General features: G+C 40.6%; 1 protein-coding gene across 1 annotated transcript in view; it reads left to right on the top strand.

The window, feature by feature from the left end:
• Rad9 (cell cycle checkpoint control protein Rad9) overlaps positions 1 to 18,386 on the top strand; it is a 38,185-nt gene extending 19,799 nt beyond the window's left edge. The window contains exons 6-8 of the mRNA XM_080279468.1: positions 2,023 to 2,194; positions 15,407 to 15,693; positions 17,944 to 18,386. Of these exons, the coding sequence (XP_080135594.1) occupies positions 2,023 to 2,194; positions 15,407 to 15,693; positions 17,944 to 18,338 (854 nt within the window). The 3' untranslated portion in view covers positions 18,339 to 18,386. The remainder of the gene's footprint in view (positions 1 to 2,022; positions 2,195 to 15,406; positions 15,694 to 17,943) is intronic.
• The last annotated feature ends 6,797 nt before the right edge of the window (positions 18,387 to 25,183 follow it).

The raw sequence follows: 25,183 nt of genomic DNA, 5'->3' as shown, positions 1-25,183 counted from the left end.
AAGTGAAAGCGGAAAGAAATGTGATGGTGTGAAGGCTTTAGGTGGTAAATTATTAACCCATGGGGATGAAGTAAGGACCAGATGGAAAGAATATTTTGAAAGCCTGATGAATGGGAATATAGAGAGAGCAGAGCTGCTGTAAACATGATTGGTTTTGGGGGTGTGCAGAGCAGACATGGGGTCTATTACTGGGTTTCTTTTACTAATACTAGTACAATTAATATTAGTTGCTCTTTGTTATATTACTAGTATAATTAGTGGTCATCTATTACTATTACTGTTACTTGGTCATCTATTAGTATTACTATTACTATTAATATGTTATTTATGATAATGGTATTAATTAAATTGAAAATGGTTTTTATTTTCATTATCATTGGGAGGCTGTTCCACTGAATGCACAAGTGTGTCTAGATCACCTGATGGCCTGTTGACCACTCTCCATTCTGTATGGTCTCCTGTGGTGTACCTGCAGCTTGGAGAGCAGCCAACAGGTAACCAAGGTGAGAAGGCTGTTTTTATTGATTATGGTAAATTGTATTAAAGAAGTGTCTTTAATGGGAAAGTAATATACAGTTATCTATTACTTTGCCTTCTATTACTCTTACAATTACTATTACAGCCAGGAACTTGTGATCTATTACTATTACTATTACTTTGGAAACCCTGTAATAGTCTACAGTATTACTATTACTATAACATATTACTATTACCCCATGTCTGGTGCAGAGAAGGAATGCAGTGCCAGCAGACGTGACACTTGCAGAGGTAAAAAGCTCTGTGAAGCGGCTGAAAAATGGGAAAGCAGCTGGGGTTCATGAGGTTTATGCAGAGATTAAGTGTAGTGGAGAGAATGGAATGAAGTGCTTGTTGGAGATATGTAAGAATGCATGGATGAGTGAAACTGTACCAGCAGAGTGGAAAAAGGCTGTGATTGTACCCCTGTACAAAAATAAAGGTGAGTAAAGTGAGTGCAAGAATTATCGTGGCATAAGTTTATTGAGTGTGGTAGGGAAGGTATATGGAAGAATTATTATAGAGAAAGTATGAGAGATATCAGAAGGCCTAGTGAGTGATGAACAGGGTGGCTTTAGGAGTGGCAGTGGATGTGTGGATCGAATATTTGTAGTGAGACAGTGGAGAAGACTTGCAAGAAGGGCCATAAGGTGTTTATGGCATTCAGTGGCTCTGGAAAAATCATACAACAAAGTGGACAGAGAAGGATTTTGGAAAGTTTTGCACATGTATAGTGTAGATGGTAAGCTGCTAGGTGCCGTCAAGAGTTTTTATGATGATAATGAAGCATGTGTTAGGGTGACTCTACACTGAGTGACAAGCCAAATGGTTTCCTGTACGCCAGGAAACCATTTACTATGCTGGGTGGTACCCATATAACCACATTTTGGCGCCTGGTGGTTTAGAGAGTAATTATTGTGCTCCAATCGGATTGAGCCGGTGAAGGTTTATATCCAAGGGGTGGTTGAGGACTATTGGTCACGTAATGCCACTCAGGGATGAGTGAGGTTGGTCACTCTCATCTTAAATGTCAGGACCAACTGCCTAGCCCCGGGCTCCTACACTCCTCATGGGGCAACGTAGGATTGGGTGATGGATGTATTTAATATTATTATGAAAAACCACCCATATTGCTACCCCTTACCCTGCCCTAGGGTGGGAAAGGAGGTCCAGATGATGATGATGAATGAACACCCATGTGGCAGCATTCTGTTTTGCCTGCAAAATAAAATCAGAAATAAAAAATTCTGCCGGTATGTAGTATCTGTGCCTTGTTTTGGGCTTAATGCAGCATCTCCTATTGACCATATTGCCATAGTCCAGTGGGTTAAGTATTTCCCTCCTAGTTCCTCTGTCTTGCTGTTTGGCAACCTCTACTTCCATCCACTCTTCTTTCATTTCCTGTAACCAAACCCATCAATGTAATTGGCACAGTCAGGGCTGTTGGTACATTGAGCCTCAGCCATTCATGAAAATTACAGCTCTTTTTGTCACCTTTTATTCCAGATCCAAGTAAGGTGGTGCATACAGTTGTAACATTGCAGCCAGGAGAATTTGAGACATATGATATCTCCTCTGACTGTGAAGTCACCTTCTGCCTTAAAGAACTCAGGGCTCTCCTTGCATTTACTGACCCTGTTAACCTTCATATCAAGGCAGACTTCTCAGACCCAGGATGGTAAGTACAGTATGTGAGTGAACATTTTGATATGATGTGCAGAAAAGTGAGTGAGTGAGTAGTTGTTGTTGGTCAGCTTCATGATCCACTTTAAGAGGGATGACCTGCATTCCAAAGATTGCTGACTGACCTCACCAAGGCAGAGTATGGTATAAATCTAACACACTTGAGATGTGTTGTTATCAGAAGTGTGTATGTTTCAAGCTTTGTAACATTATGTGTTGTTTGATGTGGGGTATAGCTTTACATGTACCATTTATATTGTTGTCAGTCTAGTCTGTGTATGAGAGATAGGTGGCATCCACAGCATAATGGCTAGCCTGTGCCATGTCTGACTTGTCAAGCCCTGCATCTGAGTTTTCTGTGAGTGAGTTTTGCACCTATAGGGTGTCAGGGCCAAGGCTCTTACCTCTTCATCCTGGGGACATGGTATCAAAATTGAATAAAACTGTATGGCATTAGGTAGATTACTGTGAAAAATATGTCTTAATAGAGAGTTTTTAGAACCCCCACAGCCCAGGGATATCTTCAACATCATCAACACCATTTTTCCACTTCATGGGTTGGGTGCAGAAGGGTCCAGAAAGCAAGGACAAAGACAAATATGAAAGAGGAAGACATGATCAGTAGCATACCAGTACCTTGTGAAATGGACCACACACTTTTTTAACACACTATTCAGGCCCCTGAATTCCTGACAGCACGTCACAGATATAACCATCCACATATATGTACCTCACATCAGCTGTCAGTCAGTCCAACAACTATCAGGAAAAAAAAAAGTGCTGTTTTGCAGTCCTCTGTGCAAAATCCAGCCAGCCAGCTCGATCCCATGTCACATTTCTAGCCTCAGCATCCTATGTACTGTACTTTGCTTTCTCACACACTCGTTTACCATATAAGTCCACTTTCTTCTTGGCCTGCTACACCTCCTCGCACCTTCAGACTCACTCACACACACTCTTTTCACTGCCCTGCTGGTAATAGATGGGGATGTCCATCATTGACTCATTCCATGGTGGCTCAACAATGAATGACAAGCCCAGTGGTTTCTTGTGACCCAGGAAAACATTTACAAGGCTGGGTGGTAATCATATAACCAAGTAATGGAGTGATTTGGAGCCTACTGTGGTACCCCTGTTAACTGGGCGGAGAGAGACAAATGCGCCATCCATCCAGGAACCAAACCTCCACATTCTTTCCCCTGCATCTCACTGGGGCAAGGCATTGTCTGCCACAAGGGAACATCTGTTCACTACTCATGATGGTCCTGCATGGGCGATTGGTTTCCTGCAGTTAATGGATCTGCTTAACCAGACAGACCAGGGTTGCTCTTCTACTGTTACTATTACTGCTATTAGTACTACTTCCCTGTTTATAAGGTCTGTTCAGAAAGTACCAACTTTAGGCCCTAAAAAAATAAATAGCTGACCTGTTAAGCTAGGACACTAATCTCCTCCAAAGTAGGGCCCTTCTGATTTGACACACGTAGCATAGCGTTCTTTCCACTGCCTGAAACATTTTCAGAGTCAGTTTTCGGTATCTCCTGCAGGTGCCCTCATCACTTTTGTCATGATCTCTTCTCTTGTCTCAAATGGGGAACTCCTCAACAGAGCTTTGAGCTTGGGGAATAACCAAAAGTCGCACGGAGCCATGTCTGGTGAATAGGGAGCCTGCAGGATCTGCAGGATGTTGTGCGTGGCCACAAAATCCGGAATCAGTTGAGAAGAATGGACAGGGGCTGTGTCGTGGTGCAGTTTTCAACTTGCTCCTTTCCAAAGGTCTGGTCTCTTTTGCCGAACTGTGTCAGGAAGACAACAGATAACATTGAGGTAGTAATGTTGGTTGACAGTCTGATCTGGTGCATATTCTTGATTCACACCATGGTAGTTGAAAAAAGCTATCAACATGCAAGTGCATTTCACCTTGCTACAGACCTGTTGTGCTTTTTTTTGGCTGAGGCAACTCTGCCTGCTTCCACTGGGACAACTCTGCTTTGGTTTCTGGGTTGTACCCATACAAGCAAGTCTCATCTCCAGTGATAACAGTCCTTAGGAAGTCTGGATCGCAATTCTCACAATCTAACATGTCTTGAGCAACATTCATCTGAGAGAAGAGAGCGTGACAAATGTGATGAAGCACCTGCAGGAGATACTGAAAACTGACTTTGAAAAATGTTCCAGGCAGTGGAAAGAACACTGGGCTATACTGTATGTGTCAAGTCAGAAGGGGCCTGCTTTAAGGGGGATTCGTGTCCCAGCTCAACAGGTTAGCTATTAATTTTTTTAGAGCCTTAGGCCAGACACTTTCTGAACAGACTTTGTATACCCATTCTTTCCATATGTCATACCCTGTAAACATGCCCTCATGAACTATACAGCATATGTCAGCATATTTACTTATGCCACATCTTAAACTAATTACATTATTTCAGTCCTCTCTTTGCATTCCACTCACCTTTCTCAGTAACTCTGTATCCATTTCTTTAACTGCCGAGTTTTCATTTTCATGCCACACCATTGTCACACCTTTATGTTAATATTGGCACTAACACTTCTTCATGCAATCCTCTTACAGCTCCCACACCTATGTTATGTATAAAGGTCATCATAGGACCCGCCACTTTCCTTCCCTGTTGTACTCTACTTTCTTCATGCCAAGGTAAATTAAAATTGTTCATTGTAAGCTGGAATAAAATTACAGTATTAATGTCCCTGGGCTGAACAGGTTTTAAGTTGCATAGTTAGTGATGTAAGAGTTAGTCTGTTGTTAGTATCTGCTTGCATGTGATGTGTGGGAAAAAGAGTTCAGAATACTCCCCCAGTATCCCTGCTTGTCGTACGAGGCGACTAAAAGGGTTGGTGGTGGGTTAGTGCCCCACCCCGTAAAAAGAACTAACTAAAAAAGCAAATAAAGCGCCTCGGACCCGGACGGACCATACGTTGATGACTAAGGAACGGACAAAGGACATTCTGAGAGTAGGAACGTGGAATGTGAGAGGAGTGAATGATGAAGTGAAAGAGAGAGAGATTGTCCAGGTGCTTGAGGATGCAAAAGTGGATATATGTGGATTGACTGAAACTAAATGGAAAGGTGAAAGGATGAGAGAATGGGAATACGGTGTAGGTATATGTGCGGGAGTCAGTGAGAATGAGAGGGCAAGAGAGGGAGTATGTCTGATGATAAGCAAGAAGTGGAAGGAGAATATAAGAGAGTATGGAACAGTGGGTGCAAGGATTGTATGGGTGAGGATGAAAGTAGGTATACAAGCATGGGCGATTGTATGTGTATATGCTCCAACAGAGGATCGAGTGGCAAGAGTGAAAGATGAGTTTTGGGAGAGTAGAAGCATGTATGGACAAGTTTGAGAGGAGCGAGAGAGTGCTGTTGATTGGAGACATGAATGGCAAAGTCGGGAATGTACGAGTGGATGGAGTGGTTGGTCAGTGGGGTGTGCCAGCGGAAGTAGATGGGAATGGTAGTGCTTTGGTGGACATCTGTGCTGGTAAGGGGCTGGCAATAGCCAACACCTACTTTCGTCATAAGATGATCCACCGGTATACATGGAGAGTAATGAGGAGGATGGATGGTGAACTTGTTGAACGAAAGGCAATGATAGACTACGTGTGTGTGGATGAGCGAATGAGAAGACAAGTGTTGGATGCAAGGGTGTGGAGAGGGTGGGGGAATGGAGTCTCGGACCATCACTTAGTGATGGCCAAGGTAGAGCTGCAAAGAAAGTGGTTGAGGAGGCGAAGGGGAAGACAGGAGGAAGCAGCTCCTGTGAGAAGAGTGGAGAAATTGCAAGATAGTGAGAAGAGGACAGAGTATAAGAGCATAGTGGAAGAAAGATTGGGAAGGTATGAGCTAGAGCAGATGGAAGGGGTGGAAGACGTATGTAAGATATTCACGGAAGAGATAAGCACAGCGTGTGAGGCGGTTTGTGGAGTGAGGAGGAGATGCAAGGGTGTGCAAGGGACAGCATGGTGGAATGATGAGGTGAAACGAGCTGTGGAACAAAAGAAGAAGGCATATGGTGAATGGTTGGCGAGTAGAGGTAGGGGAGAAGATGAGAGAGAGAAGAGAGAAGTATATGTGAGCAGGAGAAGGGAGGTTAAGAGACTGGTGAAGGAGAGTAAGAAGAAAGTGGATGAAGAGTTTGGGAGGAATCTGAGTGTGAAATGGAGGGAGAGTAAGAAATTGTTTTGGAAGGAGGTAAAGAAAGTAAGGCAGTGTGAAAGGGGAAATAGTAGGGGAGTGAAAGATAGGAATAATAGATTGTTGGTGGAGAAGAGAGAGAAATTGAGGAGATGGAAGGAGCACTTTGAGGATTTGTTGAATGTAGAGAGTGAGAGCAGTGTGAGTATAAGTGGTTGGGGAATGGCTGGGAGAAGAAGAGAGATGAGAGGAGGGAGGAAGAGATCAGTAGGTCGGAAGTAGTGGAAGCGATGAAGAAGATTAAGCTGGGAAAGGCCCCAGGAATTGATGGAGTGTGTGGTGAAATGCTTAGGTATGGGGGTGAGATTGTTGTGGAGTGGATATGGAAGTTGTGTAGATTGGCTTGGGAAGAGGGAAGGGTTCCAGAGGACTGGAAATCAGGTATAATTGTTCCTCTGTACAAAGGAAAAGGGGAGAGAGAAGTATGTGGTAACCATAGGGGTATTTGCCTTCTTAGTGTGACTGGTAAAATATATGGTAGAATACTCATTGATAGGGTTAGGCATATGACAGAGGAGCTAGTTGGAGAAGAACAAGGGGGATTTAGGAAGGGAAAAGGGTGTGTAGATCAGATATTTGTTCTAAGATGTTTAGTGGAGAAGTATCTAGAGAAGGGAAGGAAAGTGTACGCTGCCTTCATGGACTTGGAGAAAGCTTATGACAGAATAGATAGGAAAGGTATGTGGAAGGTATTAAGAATATATGGAGTGGAGGGGAAATTGTTGAGTGCTGTGAAGAGTATGTACGAGGGAGCTAGGGCTACGGTGCGAGTGGATGGTGAGCTGAGTGAGTTCTTTGATCTCAATGTGGGACTGAAACAGGGGTGTGTAATGTCTCCTTGGCTGTTTAATATATATATGGATGGGGTCGTAAAGGAGGTACAAGGTAGGGCAGTGGATGTGGGGGTGGCCTTAATGAATGAGGGTGAGATTTGGAAGCTTCCGGTGTTGCTGTTTGCTGATGATACAGTATTGTTGAGTGAAGATGAATGGGAGTTGCAAGGTTTGGTGAATGAATTTGGGACAGTGTGTAGGAGGAGGAAGCTGAAAGTTAATGTAAACAAAAGTAAAGTTATGGTGTTTGAGAGGAATGAAGTCACAGAGTGTGCAGTGAGGTTGGATGGTGAGGATATGGAGAATGTGAGTGCATTCAAGTACTTGGGTAGTGTGATGAGTAAGGATGGAACTTTGGGGGATGAAGTACGTGAAAGGGTACAGCAGGGAAGGAAGGTTGTTGGCACACTGAAAGCAGTGATGAGAAATAGGGAGGTGAGTATGGAAGTTAAGAAGTCACTGCATGATGGTATTGTGATCCCTACCCTGACGTATGGAAGCGAGGCGTGGACCTTGCAAGAGGGGAACAAGTCAAGAGTGAGAGCAGTGGAAATGAGTTACTTGAGAGGAGCATGTGGAGTGACATGGAGGGACAGGTTGACGAATGAAGAAGTGAAGGAACGTTGTGGGGTAGATGTGGATGTGGTTGAAAAGATTAGGAGAAATACACTGAGGTGGTTTGGACATGTGGAGAGGATGGAGAATGAAAGACTGACTAAGAGGGTGTATGTAGGTGAGGTGGAGGGAGGGAGAGGGAGGGGTAGACCGAGGATGAGGTGGAGGGATGGAGTTGAGAGGTATATGAGGGAGGGGGGGGTGAGTTGGGGGGAGGGGAGTCAAATGGTGGGTGACAGAGTGACTTGGAGGCGTTTTGTCTGCGGCCACCCTTTGCGGGATTAGGGCGTCGGGCTATAGATAGATAGATAGATAGTGTTTTAGTTGGAGGCTCCAAGTGGACTGCATTGGGTTGCTTCTACACCGAATATGAGCGAGTGTGGGTAGGCGTAATTGTGGGCAACCCAGTGCCTTAGAATGCTCTGGCAGGAAGCAAATAAACCCAACAGTTGGCTGCAAAGTTTGAGCACTGTCTCGTAGTAACTCTGCTGTTATCAAATCTTAATTTTTAATTTTCATCCAGTAGCTTACCTTCTCACTAAGCTTAGTTGCCCCATTATGGAAAAGAGTGGTACAGTACAGTACATTAAATCATTACAAGCAAGCAAGAGATGTTTACTCTCACTTAAATTTGACAATGAGCAACCCAGCCCGACCCGGCCTGGCCTGACCCGACTGTCGCACTAAGCAGAAGCTAATACCTTTACTCCTATGTGAAGTAGAGTTGATATCCTTTCTGCATGTTATATATTCATTCAGTAAATTTTGTTAACTAAAAGCGCACCCATAAAGGCATAGGAACCCCCTGGAATCTTGAGTTTTCCAAGGGAGTGTTGGACCCTTATCGGTGAATGCCTGAATTACGAAATCAAATTTTAAAAGATTTTCTATCTTAACACTGTTTTTAGGCATTTAACCCCCACTGCACTAATTCTTGTCAACCTGATTACCTTCCCTGAGTAATTTTTTCAGACTTTTTATTTAAAGTTGATTCTTTGTCATCAGGTCAAGTGTGTCTGAACCTGAACTCTTCATCACCCTCTTCTTTTTGTAATTTACGCCTCTTGGGTGTGTGTGTGAGGGCGGCGAAAAGTTGCCATCACCGTGGGAGGTAGACAGGCGTGAATCCGCCAATTCAGGGCTGCAAACAAAAACTGAATTACCAAATGTATGGTATTTAGCAACTGTGGTGGGGCAGGGTTTGGTAACAGCACTGATGATGTATAGAGGGAGACTTAGTGTTTTCATAAAAACCACTGACAGTTCCTCGTGCTTGAAACTATGGTGCCAAAACCCAACACCTCATATGAGGCGATCAGCGTGGCCAGAGGTGGCCTGCATATCACCTCATATGAGGCAGTGAGTGTGGCAAGGGTTGAATATCAGGGATTTTATATCAGAGGGAAATTGTGATGCCATGGCACTCACTCACTTGTCACATGCTCAAAGCACACCTTACTGGTAATATAATAATAGTGATTATGAAATGATAAAGAATTGGAAAATGTGAGTGCATCTAAGTACTTGGGTAGTGTGATGAGTAAGGATGGAAATTTGGAGGATGAAGTGCTTGAAAGGGTAGAACAGGGAAGAAAGGTTATTAGTTCTCTGAAAGCAGTGATAAGAAGTAGGGAAGTGAGCATGGAAGTAAAAAAGTCATTGCATGATAGTATTGTGGTACCAACTCTAACATATGGAAGTGACGCTTGAACCTTTTTGGAAGGACACAAGTCAAGAGTGAGAGCATTGGAAATATTCCAGTGAGTTATTTGAGAGGAGCATGTGGAGTTACATGGAGAGACAGACTAACAAATGAGGAAGTGAAGGAATGTTGTGGTGAGGATGTGGATGTGATAGAAAGCAATAGGAGAAATACACTGGGTTGGTTTGGCCATGTGACAAGGATGGAGAGCAAGAGACTAACATGGAGTGTGTATGTGAGTTCGGTGGAGGAGGGGAGAGGGAGGAGGAGGCTGAGAATGAGGTGGAGGGATGGAGTGGAGAGGTATATGAGAGAGAGGGGTGTGAGCTGGGGGAAGGGCAGCGAAATGACGGAGGACGGGGCAACATGGAGGCAATTTGTTTATGGCTACCCCTTATGGGATTAAGGCATCTGGCAGTAGATTGATAGGCAGATGAATGATGGTGCAGAAATATTGCAGACATGAAGTGTGTATTAATCTAATATATCCTTGCTATCTTCAGACAGGTTTATTTAACGTGGGAGAGACATCTGGAGTGATTAATGAATGCTGTGCCTTAATCCTCCACTCCTAAAAATCTCTCCAAGGTATACTGTACAGAGAAAAAAAGTTGTCTACCGAGAGCAAGAATAAAATAGATGAAGACACCATCATGCTGGAAAAAATAACAAAAGATTATTTTCTCCGATCATTGTGGAAGTATGTACCGCAATAATCTCTTTACCAGACACTTATATCATCCTCATTTTCAGCACATTGCAGTACATGCTCTGTCACGGAGTTTGATATGGGATTCATGCCAAACAATGGTTGTCAGTGCAGCATCTTTCATAAGTTTCTCAAGATTCATTTCAAGCTACTGTTGACGTGGCACAAGTGAAAAAAGTTAACTGTTGGCTCCTCTTGCTTGAACCTGCATTGGGTTACATTTTCACCTGCACCTACTTGTGCTTACGTGGACCGCTTGTATGGGTTACAATGATGTAAAACTCTTGCCTGCACTAATTCATATTTGATGTGGATGCAGTCTTTAAGTCCAAAGTGAAAGCTATGGAAATGGAACTGTTAATTCGAATATTGCGACATATATTCCAGAATGTATGTGCAGAGAGTGTGACAGGCATTTCAGAAGCCAATCTTAAAAAGTTGTTTTCCATTCTTTGCTTTGCTGCAGTTCGGTGACCGTTAATTGAAATAGATCACATGATGGTATTTTGAGCTTTTTACAGCCATTCTTCCCTTCTCATATCTCCATTTTTTAATGCATTCCCTCATGGAGTTCAAATCTTGAAAATTTCACCTGAACTAGACTACTGTATTGAAGATATTGACCTGAATTTTGTCATACCTTACTTTAAAATATGCTTTTTTATCTCATCCAGCCAAAAACTCTGGTGAAAATAAGATTTTTTTTTTTTTTTTTTTTTTTTTTTTTTTAGCATCAGACAGAAACCTTTGAACTTAATTGCATAATGACTAGACTGAACTTTGCATAATGACCAAACTGAACTTAACTGCATAATGATTAAACTGTCGTACTGACTTTATATTAGACATACCCATACTTCAGTATGTTCTCTTTCATATCAGGGGAGTAGAGCGAGTTTTTGATGAGGTTGGAATTTTTTTTTTCTTCATTTTTTTCCACACTGTGGGCATGAAATGCCCTATTTCCACAGTTTGCATCCACTCACTAAGTTTAATGCTATGATCAGGCAAGTCTGTCCTGAGTGACAAGCCAAATGATTTCCTTTAATTCGGGAAACTACCATGCAGTATTTATCATGTTGCCGGTAGATAATAACCACATAATCAGTTGGTCACCAGGATGTCTAGAGGATTACGGTACCTCAGCTAGATATGGCCCATAAAGGTCGATATCCAAGAGGGTGGTAGGGGTTTATTCCTCATATTTTGCCACTTAGGGGCGAGTGACTGTCCAGCCTCGCCTTGCATGTTTGAATTGAGTAGCCGAGCCCCAGGCCTCTGTGCTTCTAGTCACTCAGATAGGATTGGATGATAGATAGATAGATTGGTATGTGTATGACAATGTTGATGTATTTTGTCACGTTTTAGAGTTTTTGCATGATGTGGGTATGTTGGACTGGATGGTTACTTAGCATTTTTTTGGATGAGGTTTTTGTTGGGTTAGGTGAGGACTGATGTTGTTATATTTTTGTCTGATGCTAATTTCAGTCTGCTGCTTGTGATCCATAACTGTACAGTGTTGTGTTGAGCTGTACTTGAATTAAGGTAAAGTATTACCTACAATACAGTGAACGCCACCATATTTTGCTGTGCAGCCAGCCATGATGTACTACTGTAAATATATCAGGAACTCTTTTGTGAAACTCAGAACAGTGCAATATAGTTAGGAAACTCTCCATTTGTAGATTATTTTTTTGTGAATAGGTTGCCATAAGATGACTAGAGTGATAGTGAAATCACTTCTTAGTACTTACTGATTTTCAAGTCTCCCAACTGGCTTGTACCTCAACTCCTTTTTGTACCAGGAGAGAATGATAATGGGAAGCAACTGAAGGACATGCATCGGAAAAGGAGGCTCTGCATTTGGAATTCTTATTCCAAACACAGAGATGCTCATAAATGTACGTAGTGTAAAGGGAATGGTGGTCATAGAGAAATCTGTGCTGGGCAGTGTTGCTGATACGAGGGCAGTGAGAGGACGATGTGGAGGTTTATCAGATCAAACGATTGTGATATGTGATATGCTGAGAGGAGTGAGGTGGACCAAGAGAGAGAGGAGTAGTCAGGGAGAGAGACTGAAAGTTGAGAAGCTGAGGATCAAAGAAATGGCAGATGAATACAGGGCCAAAGTAAAGGAGGAATTAGAATCAGTGAATTGGAATTAAATGGATTTGGACAGCCTGTGGAATACATTGAGGGATTGCTAAGTTAGGAATGCAAAAGCGGTGTATAGTGCGGCAAGAGTAATGACAAGGAAATAAAGGGACAGCATGGTGGGATGAAGAGGTTAAGAGAGCAGTGGAGGAAAAGAGGAAGAAGTGGCTAGAGTGGATACAGGACAGGGGTTCAGTTGAAATAAGAACTGAATATGTTGAGAGCATGAAGCACCTAAAAAGACTAGTGAAGAGGAAAACTCTATCCGTCTATATACATAGGCTGCTTACCCCAAGGAAAGGGAGGTAGCAAAGACAAGACGACACACTCCCAATTTACTCATCCACTCAGACACATTCATTCGCATCTTAGCCCCAAGGAGAGAGGGGACAGATCCTCACTGCACCACACCCCACAAGGGTCAACTGCTCAGTGCAGTCAGTGACATCCGCAGCAGGGCCCGACAGCAGAGCTGGTTTACCCCTGCCACATCATAATAGACCCATCTCCTTACCTGCACCTGACCTGATCAGCTGATCAGACCAAATGCGGGAGAATATCCCCTCAGGGCTGCATCACCATTTATTCATTCACAATTTCTCTCCAGTCATTTCTATCACGTACAGCCACTCTTCCTTGCTCAACAGACATCCCTCTTGCATCCAATGCTCTCTTCACACTGTCCATCCATCCTGTTCGTGGTCGTCCTGTCAGACTTACACCTCTCAAATTAGAGCTAGTTATATTTTTCACCAGTCACTCATTATCCATTCTCTCCATATGCCCAAAAGAAGGTGGTAAATGATCTAGGAAGAAAATGAATGCAAATTGCTCTGAAAATAGGAAGTTATTCTGGAAAGAGGTGCAGAAATGTAGAAGTGACAGTAGAAAGAAATATGAAAGTGTGAAGGATGTAAGTTGTAGATTGTTAATCCATAGGGATGAAGTAAGGACCAGATGAAAAGAATGTTTTGAAAGTCTGATGAATGGGAATGGAGTGAGCAAAGCGACTCTTAACATGATTGGTTTTGGGAGTGTACAAAGAAGGAATGCAGTGCCGGGAAACGTGACACTTGCAGAGGTGAAAAACCCAAAGCAGCTGAAAAATGGGAAAGCAGCCGGGGTTGATGAGGTGGATGCAGAGATGATTAGGTGTAGTGAGGAGAGTAGAATGCAGTGCTTGTTAGAGATATGTAAGAAGGCATGGATGAGTGAAACTGTGCCAGTAGAGTGGAAAAAGGCAGTGATTGTTCCCCTGTACAAAAATAAAGGTGAGCGATGTGAGTGCAAGAATTATTGTGGCGTAAGTCTGTTGAGTGTTGCAGGGAAGGTTTATGGAAGAATTATTATAGAGATGCCAGAAGTTCTAGTGAGTGATGAACAGGGTGACTTTAGGAGTGGCAGAGGCTGTGTGGAACAAACATTTGCAGTGAGATAAATAGTGGAGAAGGCATGTGAGAACAAGAAGGTGTTTATGGCATTTATAGATCCAGAAAAACCATATGACAAAGTAGACAGAGAAGGATTGTGGGAGGTTTTTTGCTTGTACGGTGTAAATGGTAAGCTGCAAGGTGCCATCAGGAGATTTTATGATGGTAGTGAGGCATGTGTAAGGGGAAATGGGCATCTAAGTGAATGATTAATGATCAGTGTGGGCATGCAACAAGGTTGTGTGATTTTCCCATGGTTGTTCAATATATATATGGATGAGGTGATGAGAGAAATAAAAACATGAGTAATGGAGAGAGGGATGGCATTGGTAATGAATGGTGATGGATGGAATATCTCAAATTTGTTTTATGTTGATGATGCAGTGCTACTTGCAAATACTGGACAAGAGCTTGGTAGACTAGTGCAGAGTTTTATAGATATCTGTGAGCGTTGTGCCTTGAGAGTAAATGTAGAAAAGGGTAAAGTGATGATTATTGAGAGAGAAGGTGACTCCCATGTGTGATGTTACAGTGAATGGAGAGAGACTGGAATGGGTGAGAGAGTTCAGATACCTGGGTACAGTGATAGAAAAGATAGGAAAATGTGCAAAAGAAGTGGAAAATATTTTAGAAAAGATAGGAAAATGTGCAAAAGAAGTGGAAAATAGTGACACAAGGAAGGAAGGTAGCTGGTGCTATGAAGCTCATGATAAGAAACAGAGGATTGAGCATTGCAGCTGCACGAGGCTTACATGAGGGAGTGTTAGTGCCAACGTTAACATGCGAATGCGAGACTATGATGTGACATGAAAATGAAGAGTCAAGAGTAAGAGCAGTGGAGGTAGGACCGCTGAGGAACGAATGTGTAGTACAGAGAGTGGATATGATGTGGAATAATTGGATACATGATAGATGTGGAGTGAGGAAATCTATGGACACCAGAATTGAAAAGAAGTGTACTGAGATGGTTTGGTCATGTGGAGAGAATGGATGACAACAGAGTGGTGAAAAAAGTATAACTGTGAGAATTTGAAGGAGGGAGGAGACAAGATAGGCCAAGAAGAAGGTGGAGGGATATGATAGATGAATTTTGTGCAGAGAAGCACATAACCAGGGATTTGGCACCCCTTTTTAACTTGACAGCATTCAGATTGACTCTGTCAGATAGGTATATGTGAAGCTATAGAACGTGGTGAAATTTTGGGGGGCCCATCAGATGGAACCAGGATTTCAAAGGCTTGAATGATGAGTGAATGTAAACGTGGCCCATTGAACTGGGCAAATTTTGGCTGTCTGGCCATTGCTACTCCTCACCCTGCCCTGTGGTGGGAAAGGAGGTCTGGATGATGATTATGACATCATTCATCTGTTCATGTTACCATCCAGCAGCTTTGTTTAATTATGAGAAATTATTTCCTATTCCAGAAGGGTTAGAAATAGTCTTTGTATATCCTCTAATGTAATTATTTCTTTTACATTTGAATCTAGCTACTGTTTGAAGTGTACAGAGCAAACATTAAGTAGTATTGTGGATTCCATGTTTTCTTTCAGTCCATTGATCCTCACTGTTGACAACAGACCAATGTTTGAAGGCACTTTTGTCTTGGCCACGTTGTCCCAGAAATCAGACACCCAGACCTCAAGCAGAACAGAAGCAGGTAGAGCACCTACCAAAGGATGGTCAAAATCAGCTTCAACTTCTCGTAGCTCTAGTAGCAAAACAGATGGCACCCGTGATACCTCATCCAGTGATGCCATACTTAGAGGTGAGGAGTCTGCACAAAGGAGGACATCGGAGGAGATCAGCACTGCCTCTAGCAGAATTTTTGAGAAGAAAGGTAAGGCTTGAGCTGAGAATTCTGTGACTGAAAATTATTTTTGATGAGCTTATGTTTTTATCAGCAGTAGCAAGATGAACATCATTGTCATCATCATCATCATTGTCAGTGTCATCATCATTTTTGTCGTTGTTGTTGTTGTTGCTGTCATCATCAGTGCCTTGTTTCTGATAGCCGTCTCTCGGGATGAGCATGACAGAACCACCTCCATCCTTTTTAGCACGTTCATATGTACCTTGTTCTGCTACACTGTCCTGTGCTTATTACTTCTCTCTCCTGTTGGTTTGCTGTTCACTTTCTTCTTCCACACCAGATTTGACTATTTCTTCTAATGGTGATATTAATTTTGGCAAGTTATGGAATGGCTGTACCCTTGAGTTGTCTTTGAATAAACTTCTTATGGGTGCTGCTGCCTGTGAAATGGAGCCAAATAATTTTATGACTTGAACGATGAGTTAAAGGACATTGAGTACAGTACACCGTATATTACTGAACACTTGATAGCTTCTGCTTTGCAGCCACTTTTATTGTTTTGTTTCTAGATCCTACTCACTGCACATCAAAGGGAATGGGATAAGATGGTGATAATACAATGAGCGATAACATTTAGAGGTTTGTACATACCAGTTCTTGGTAAACTTCATCACTGGTAAATTCATGTTGGTGTATGGACCAGTTCTTCTGCTTCACCCAAACTGGTATAGTATATCGAATTGATAGCCAAAGTTATAAGCACATAAATAATGCTTATTTATCAAGAAAAATATATAATTCACCATGTTTTGGTGCTGCAGCAATGACCAGCCATTTTGTTGAGCCCTTTATGATCGGGTTGTGTTTCTGGAAACCAGCTCAGATAACATTTGATCATATACTTTAATCAGACATATGGATCATAGCAATTGTATAAGGAAAATCAGTGATTATATGTTGATAAATGGTGCTTCGTAGGGGATTTTAGTGATTGAGTGAAAATGGTGATCATATATCAAAAGAAAAGTTTAAAAATGTGAAGATCTAATAAGTTAATGGTCATATAATTGTTGATTATAAAAAGGGAAGGGACCTTTATCATCAAGCGCAAAACTTTGTATATTTTAGATTTAAGCTGAACAGCTGATATAATTCTTGTTTTCAACTGCTGTATTTTACATTGCATGATGGCTTTTATTTACATTGAGAAAATATGGTACAGTATTTACAGTGAAAAAATAGCAAAGTTTGCATATTTTCCAATAAATATCACTTTGTGATTAATAATCTTTGTTTTCAATTTTTTTCTGTTGCATGATGACTGCAAGGTCCACTATAGTATCTACAATTAGAAAATATTTATATTGATTTATAAATCAAGGTATTAAAAGAATGTGTGAACTGATACATATCATTATATGTAATGTGTATTGTTTCACTGTATCAACAGTCCAGTTAAACGATACAGAGTCCAGATCATTTTCCTGATGAAGTATTAGCTTATAAAACTTTTCCTGCTTAAGATTTTCAAATAAAAATATTTTGTCACTGGTTTTCAGTTGTGAAGTCTATGACTTAGAGTGAATCAAGCATTAGGATGGAAGGAAACGGTAAAAATAAAAAAGAAATGATCCATCCATCCTCCAATCCCGTGTTGCTCCATGAGGAACATAGGAGCCCAGGGCTAGGCAAGTTGATCCTGACGTTTAAGAAAAGTGATCAGCCTCACTTATCCCTGAGTGGTATTACGTGAGCAATAAACCCCAACCCCCCTATGGATATAAACCTTCACTGGCTCCTTCTGATTGGAGCGCCTTAATTACCCTCTCAACCACCAGCTGCCATAATTTGGTTATATGGTTACCACCCAGCATAGTAAATGGTTTCTTGGTGTACAGGAAACCATTTGGCTTGTCACTTAATGTAGAGTCACCCATAGGCAGAAGGAATGGGAAAGAATGAAGGAAAGAAAGACAGAAGAGAGAGTGTAAAGTCACCTGTAGGCAGAAGGAAGAGGAAAGAATTAAGGAAAGAAAGACAGAAGAGAAAGGAAGGAAGAGAGGGAAAGTGCAGACACCCAAAGCAGCTCTACATCGAGTGAGTGGATGGTGAGGGCCCCCACAATGGATCATTTTTATCTTAGCGATATAAGTTGTTATAGGCCCTGCAGGGGTGGTTGCTTCCCTGCAGATTATGGGTCGTCTTGTCCAGGCAGACCAGGGTTAATCTGCAACAATAAGTGTACAAGCTGTAACATATTTTTCTTTTAATCGACAGGCAGTACTTCTTCCGCTGTAGATACCTCAAACATCAGCTTGCAAGAGAATATGCCACCACCGCAGCGACCTCTATCCGGTGTTTCAGTATCTACCACTCCACCGCAGTCCACCAAAGGTAGCTCCCACGCTGCCTCTCTCTATACCCCACACAAAAGCAGCGTAAATGACAGTGCATCACAAGCGGATGTAACTCTTCCTAATGTCAGTACCAATGGCAGAGCACAAGAAGAGATAGACAAAACGGGGTTGGATGACACAATCCCAGGAACTCCACCTGCAAAAAAGGCAAAGGTATTTTTCCGTAGGTGTTTTGAGTCAACTTTTGATCCAAACTCAATTCCTGGACACAATGTTATTCTAGCAGAGGATTCTGATGAAGATATGTCTAGCTGATGACAAGAGATTTATAAAAAACTGTAAAGTTAATAAAATAGTAACAACCAGTCCTATGTTACCCCTTTGCTTGGTGTAGGGGCCTGAGACTAGACCACCATAGTCCAGAAACATTTAACCCTTTCAGTCTGATGATGTATTTTTTCATTCATTCTTGTTATTGCCAGATGATTTTTAGAGACTTCACACTGGATTGCCAGATGATTTTTAGAGACTTCCCACTGGAGAGATTAGATATGGCTTTAATTATCCCCTTCAGTACCACATCCTCCCCAGAGTTGAATAAAAGTTTCAGGGTAGCAAAAGTAATTGAATAAAATATTCACCAGATTGAAGGAGTTATGATTAGGTGACTGGTTTATGCCTTCCAGTTGTCCTTAATCCCATTAGCAATGATGAAAGTTTTTTTTCCCTTTAGTGATGCTACCAGTAAATGGTTTACTGCAGGATGGATCTCTTGTAATAAGTAGTTAATGAAGGGTATTTTAATCTTTCCTAGTTAAAAAGTCTCTCCTTAGTTGAATAACATTTCTGTATGTAGCAAATATAAAGTGCAAAGGATGTCATTGTACTGAAAGGGTTAGAAACTTATACCTGCACACAGCAAATGATGTTCATCTGAACCGGTGCCTCACGCAACTGTCTTAGTGTAGTTAAGAATACTGACATGTTTTAAACTATTTTGAAAATTTATTTGGTTTTCTTATAATTTACGGTTATCAACAAACAGTAGTCCTCAGTAAACTAACAGTGGTCCTCACTAAAATAACAAGTGAAGCAAGTTAACATGTGGTACTACAGTTGCCAGTACATAAAATAATCCCTGTGAGCAGAGAGCCAAAATTGAAACTGCTTAATTATGTCTTTTATTTTGTATATTTTATAATGCTACAGTGAACCAGAATATTTTATTTTTAGTTACATTGAAAATTTAATTTTCACTAGATGTAATTCTGCATTAGTAACCATTGAAGCCATGCTGTAAAATTCCTGGTGATATTCAGTTACTGCTGTACATTTATAATTAATGTTTCAGATTCCACTAAATCAAAACATACCTGTAATGAACAGCCACATTGTAATTTAGAAACATTTTCTGTATATAGTGTCATTATATATTGCGATTAATTGTCCTTGAAGAAAAGGTTGATTGTATGGTGCTGAAAAGCATCACATTTGAGTTCAGATGTTAACCTTTTGAGACCTTGCCTCCTGTTAATTTTATTTAGCTTACTGCTGGAGGAGTAGATATTATAGCCTTAATAAACCCCATCAATATGAGGGCTCTTTCTCAAGGTAAAGGAATTATCTTGTAGCAGCGAGGAAAACTAAGAAGTGATGTTACCTAGATGCACGGGTAATAGATAAAGCTAAGATGTAGATGTGATCTGAAGTGCTGTATATAACAGTTGGCTACTGTACTGTATAATGCTTATCATAGTACATTTTCTTTACATTGTTTGTAATGATATATTAATACTACTGTATAATTGTTTTAGTTTGTTCTTAATATGACAAGGATAATGTTATGTACATTTTTTTTTTTTTTTTTTTTTTTTTTTCTTTTTTAAGACTAGTAAGTAGTGTATAATTGTTTTTTGTTCTTGATATGATGAGGATCATATTTTGGAGCTTGATGCCATGAGAAAGATACAAATTCATTTGTATTCATCTTATATGCATTTACAGTGATTATCTGCCAATGGACACATTAAGATATTCAGTTGGAGGTGAAGTGCTGTATGTATTATTATATATATATATATATATATATATATATATATATATATATATATATATATATATATATATATATATTTTTTTTTCAACTGTAATTTCCACCTGCGAAATTGGGTGAAGCAGGATCCAAACACAAAGAGATAATGCAAAGGGAGTACTGTAAAAAAAAAAAAAAAAAAAAAAAAAAAAAGCATGCCCAGTGAAATAACCACACTGTCATGTACACATCATTCAAGCATTTAAAATTCTGGCACTCTCTTTTAAGAAGATCATTTGTAAATATTTTTTTTTTCCCCTCCTCCTCTTGCTTGATATACTTTATATACCCCTGTGTGATAGTCATTTTGTCTACTACCATTTAAAAAAATGGATGCCAGTCCTTGTCATGTGCATCTTTACATGCTTTCTCTTTCCATTTCAGTCATCTGTCAATTATTTATCTTCCTCAGCCTCTCATACCTCACATTTTCACATCCATATGTACCATATCCATCAATTTTTTTTGGCCTACCATCCTACCTTGAAACTTACATATAATACTGCTACTATTTTATCACTGGATTTCTTTACTGCTCATGTTTCATGACCCCCTCTTCCCCCTTTTTTATTTTAACACAATTTGAACACATTCCTTAACAATTCCATATCCACTGCTTGCTCTCTTGACTTTTCTTATATGTGCCATACCAAAGTCTGACACTTGTACATTAATGTAGATGCTAATACATCATTATGCAATCCTCTTGCACCTTCATACACTGGTCAAACTCTGTCCTCTGGTTCATATAAAGAACTTCATTGTACCTGCTACTTTTATTACTCGAGCACTCTACTCTCCAATTCCTTTTGCGCATTTAACTTTATTTTTTACTGCACTGAAGTACTGTACTGTACTAAAATTCCACCAGTTCAAGTTTGTCTCCATTTCCCAGCAGATCATACTGAAAGTCACCTCTTTCAGCAGTCATATTTTTGCCCATATTTATATTTAATTTCAAACCATGCTGATCACAGACAAGCTATGGTATGGCATGAAACAAAAAAACAGGAATAAGAGCAGTGGAGATAGGACTTTCGAGGAATGTGTGTGGTGTGCAGAGAGTGGTTAGGATAAGGAATAATGCAGTTCATGAAAGATGCAGAGTAAGGAAGTCTGTGGATGCTATAGCTGAAAAGAGTGTTCTGAGATGATATGGTCATGTAGAGAATGGGTGTGAATAGAGTGGTGAAAAGGATGTATCTGAGTTAATTTGAAAGTGGGAGAAGGCATGCTTGGCCAAGAAGAAGGTGGATAGGTATGGGAAATGATTTTGTGAGAAAGAGAGGTATGGAAGCTGATAAGGCTGGAGAACTGATAAAAGATCGAGCTAGTTGTATGAATTATGAGCAGAGGAGTGTATGAACAGGGTTCGTCACCTCATTTTAACTTTACAGTCATTAGATTAACTCTGTCGGATAGGCAATTATGAAGCTGTTTGTGGAATAGGGTTTGGACCTATCTAGTGGAGCCAGGATTTTTAGGGCTTGAGTGTGAGTTAATGGGAGTGTAGTCCATTCAGTTGGGCAAACTCTGGTTAGTATCTCATTCTGTCAATTTTTTTTCTGTCTCTGGACCTTACCTTACCCTACCCTTAGGTGGGAAAAGTGGTCTAGATGAGGATGATTAATGCTATATCAAAGCCCCTACCCCCAGTTTTAAAAAATCTGTAATAAGGCAGTTAATACTGCCTGACAATAGAAAGAATTAAATCTAAAAAAAAAAAAAAACATTATTGAATTGAAGGGATATCACAGCATGAAGATGTGATGTTAAAACTCAAAGTACCTCAGGGAGTTAAACTGACTTCTTAAAATTTCTGTATCTCCCATTGAGTTGGCAGTCCAGACTTTGCAAACCTCATACATTGACAAGGTAACTTACTGGTAGATTTGGGTATTTGTATCTGAGTGGTATTACAGAGCACTAATCAATCCTCATATTTGCATATATGTGCAGTTATGAATATATCAGGCATATTCTTCCAAGAAACTGTTGTGAAGAGTAGCTGGTTTTCTTCCTGTACATCATGGGTGAGGGCACACTATCAGCTGTGGGATCAGGCATTCCTTTCCGACAGAAAGCCTTGGGTTGATATCTAGAAGGCGTCTAGTTACTAAGTGCTATACACATTTGCAAAAATTTTTGATGTCAAGAAGGGCACCTGATTACAAAGTGCTACACACTTCAACAAAAAGTTTTTAAAGAGAGACAGTACTTCACCTCCTGAGAGAGGCAAAAGCATGGCATAAAGCTGGATCATCATCATCATCTCCAAAGACATACCAGCCATATCATTTTGTTTCCTTTCGGTTATAAAGGCTCTAACATGCTCACATGCATAAGCCTTGGTCACCTAATGGTAGCTTTTCATGCCACTCGATCTCTGGCAGCCTCCCTATTTAGTCCCGTATCCTGGAGATCACACTCTGTGACTTTGTCCTAGGTCTTTTTCTGGTATGCCTCTCGCAACCCTCCCCCCAGCATTCACACGTCTTACTTTCTTCACCCAATTTTCATCCTCCATCCTCTCCACATGCCCAAACCATCACATCTACCTCTCCTCATCACACCACCAATACACTCCAGTCCCATCCTTCCTCTTAACTTTTCCATCTGTTTTTATTTCAGATGGAGGGCTTGATACATCAGGATAAACTTCCCAGATGTATCTTTAGAGTGTGTAGAGGACCTTTGTTATTGATGTGATCTATGCTGGTGGGGAAGTTGAAATTAGCTCCATTGTAAGGGTTAAGAGTTGATGGGAGAAGTTTAGGGACTTGTTACCTCTCTTGATATGGAAGGGACTCCTTCACATTAAGGCAAAATTTCATGCTGCATGTGAGAAAAGTGCAATGATTTATGGCAGTATAACTTAGGCATAGATATGAGCATACAGAGATAGATGTGTAGTTTGTCATTGATTGACAGAGTGGCAAATTAAAGAATTACAGATGAGCAGCAGAGATATCAGCAAGGAATAATATATATACTGTAGGTGATATTATGCACAGGAGAGATTGAGGTGGTTTAGACATGTGGAAAGAAAGAAGGAGGATAACTGCGTGAAAGATGTAGGCAGTGAGAATGCATATGGGAGAGTACATAAGAAGACAAGGAATGAGTTCCTACAAAATGGCCAGGGTTAAGGAGTTGAATAGACATTCTGCCAGAGATTGTGTAACATAGTGAATTACCATCAGGTGAACAAAACTGACATATGCAAGCATGTACAAAGTGTTTCAAATTCCTGAAATGAAACAGTAATACTTAAAACAAAAGACTTATAAGCAGTAATGCCATGCTTCCTCATAACCCGTTCAGCCTGGGATTTCTCTTATGTTTTATTCATGCTACCTCCAAACAGTTTAATTCAATATAAGAAAGACTTTTCATAGTTAAAGGGTTATTGATGGCTTTAATTAACATTTCAGTCATTTGTAGGTAGCAAGAATCAAGATATAAATGATATCCGTGGGCTGAAGGAGTTGAGAAACCTCTGTACTGAGGTTGGTCATTATACAGTTAGTGGTTTTCTGTGGGCTGGGAATTTTACCAATTCCCAGAACAGTTATGGTGATGAAAATTTTATAATTTTCATACATATGGTAGTGTATGTATTGTGTTATATATATAATCATTGTCACCTTTCAGTATCTTACTGGAGACACAGCTTATAGGAGAAAAGATGCACTGGAAATAGTCCCCTCCCCTCCTGTGCTTTAGGAGGTACTGTACAAAGTTATTTGCAACAAAATATTGAGTGATGAGGTTACCATATTACATTACTATATCAGTACATATAAAACGAGTTTCTAATCACTCTTGCTGTACCTTAAACCTAAACCTAAGGAGTGATATATTCACTATCATTACAATCATCATCCAGACCTACTTTTCCACTCTAGAGTGGGCAGTACCAGATTACTGGAGTGAACCACCATTATAAGAAATTTGTTTCTTGATGCTAAAGGGTCAAAACAATTCTCAAGTTACTGTTTGGCTTGGGAAGTGTTCAGTATTATTCTGTAGCTTGGTAGTACCCAGGATGGGGTTTATTGTTCATGTAGCGCCTTACTTGGGCCACATTGAGTCACAGCACATATGTTTCCTGCCCATATTACTCCAACCTGGACTGAAAATCATGATTGCTGAGTTGTAATAACAGATTATAATAATACTGTTCTAGTCTTGAGGAAATGCTATGACAAGGATATGAAATAAGCTGCAAAAGGGCAAAATTATGGGCCAAGTTAGTGTATAATGGGTATAGTTTTCATTTTTATTACGAGAATATGATCAAATGTGCATTCCCACCTGATGGGGGAACCCTTTGGTTTAATGAACCTACAGATTTAACAAACCTGGCTTCTCAGTTAGTGTGTTACAGCAAGGAGCTACAGTATAGGTTGATATGAATAATAATGTGCACACATACACACACACACACACACACACACACACACACACACACACACACACACACACACACACACAGTTATTTACACTCTGCCAGTCAATTCAGGCAAGAGAGCTGATATTTTGCAGCATATATATTCTTTGGCTTATTGTGAGGTCTCTGTGAGATTGTGAAATGCAAATTACACAAACACCGTGTGTGTTTGTATGCATATGCATGCATGTATCCACAGCTGCATTGTGCATATTAACCTACACATGCATTCACATCTTTGACACTCATGTCATCACCATGTATATCTACCAGTCTTCCTGATTTGGGTTTACTCCCACCTGGAGGAAGACATTTAAGATAGTTCAGTAGTTTGCCCTCACATAGATTCTCACATGTTGACGCCCTGTTGTGGTTCCCTTGATTATAGACACAAACTCTCCTACTTAAAGCCACAGCCACACAACAATAAACATTTCTATGTGCACTTATCATACACTCAAAACTCTTCCATGCCAATATTCATTCATGAAACAGGGTTGGGGCAGGTCAGTTCTGCAGTGGCAGAAAGTGGTGTTCATGGACCTGATTGATCAATTTCCGTGCAGGATCACCAAAAAATTGCTTGACTCTGTATAGGAAAGCTGCCTACCAAAA

This window comes from Coenobita brevimanus, chromosome 78 (assembly GCF_032717465.1).
Source record: "Coenobita brevimanus isolate Jiangsu-jjx chromosome 78, ASM3271746v2, whole genome shotgun sequence".
Taxonomy (NCBI): Eukaryota; Metazoa; Arthropoda; class Malacostraca; order Decapoda; family Coenobitidae; genus Coenobita; species Coenobita brevimanus.
Note: the sequence above shows the minus strand (reverse complement) of the source record. Positions and strands in the feature narration are given on the sequence as shown.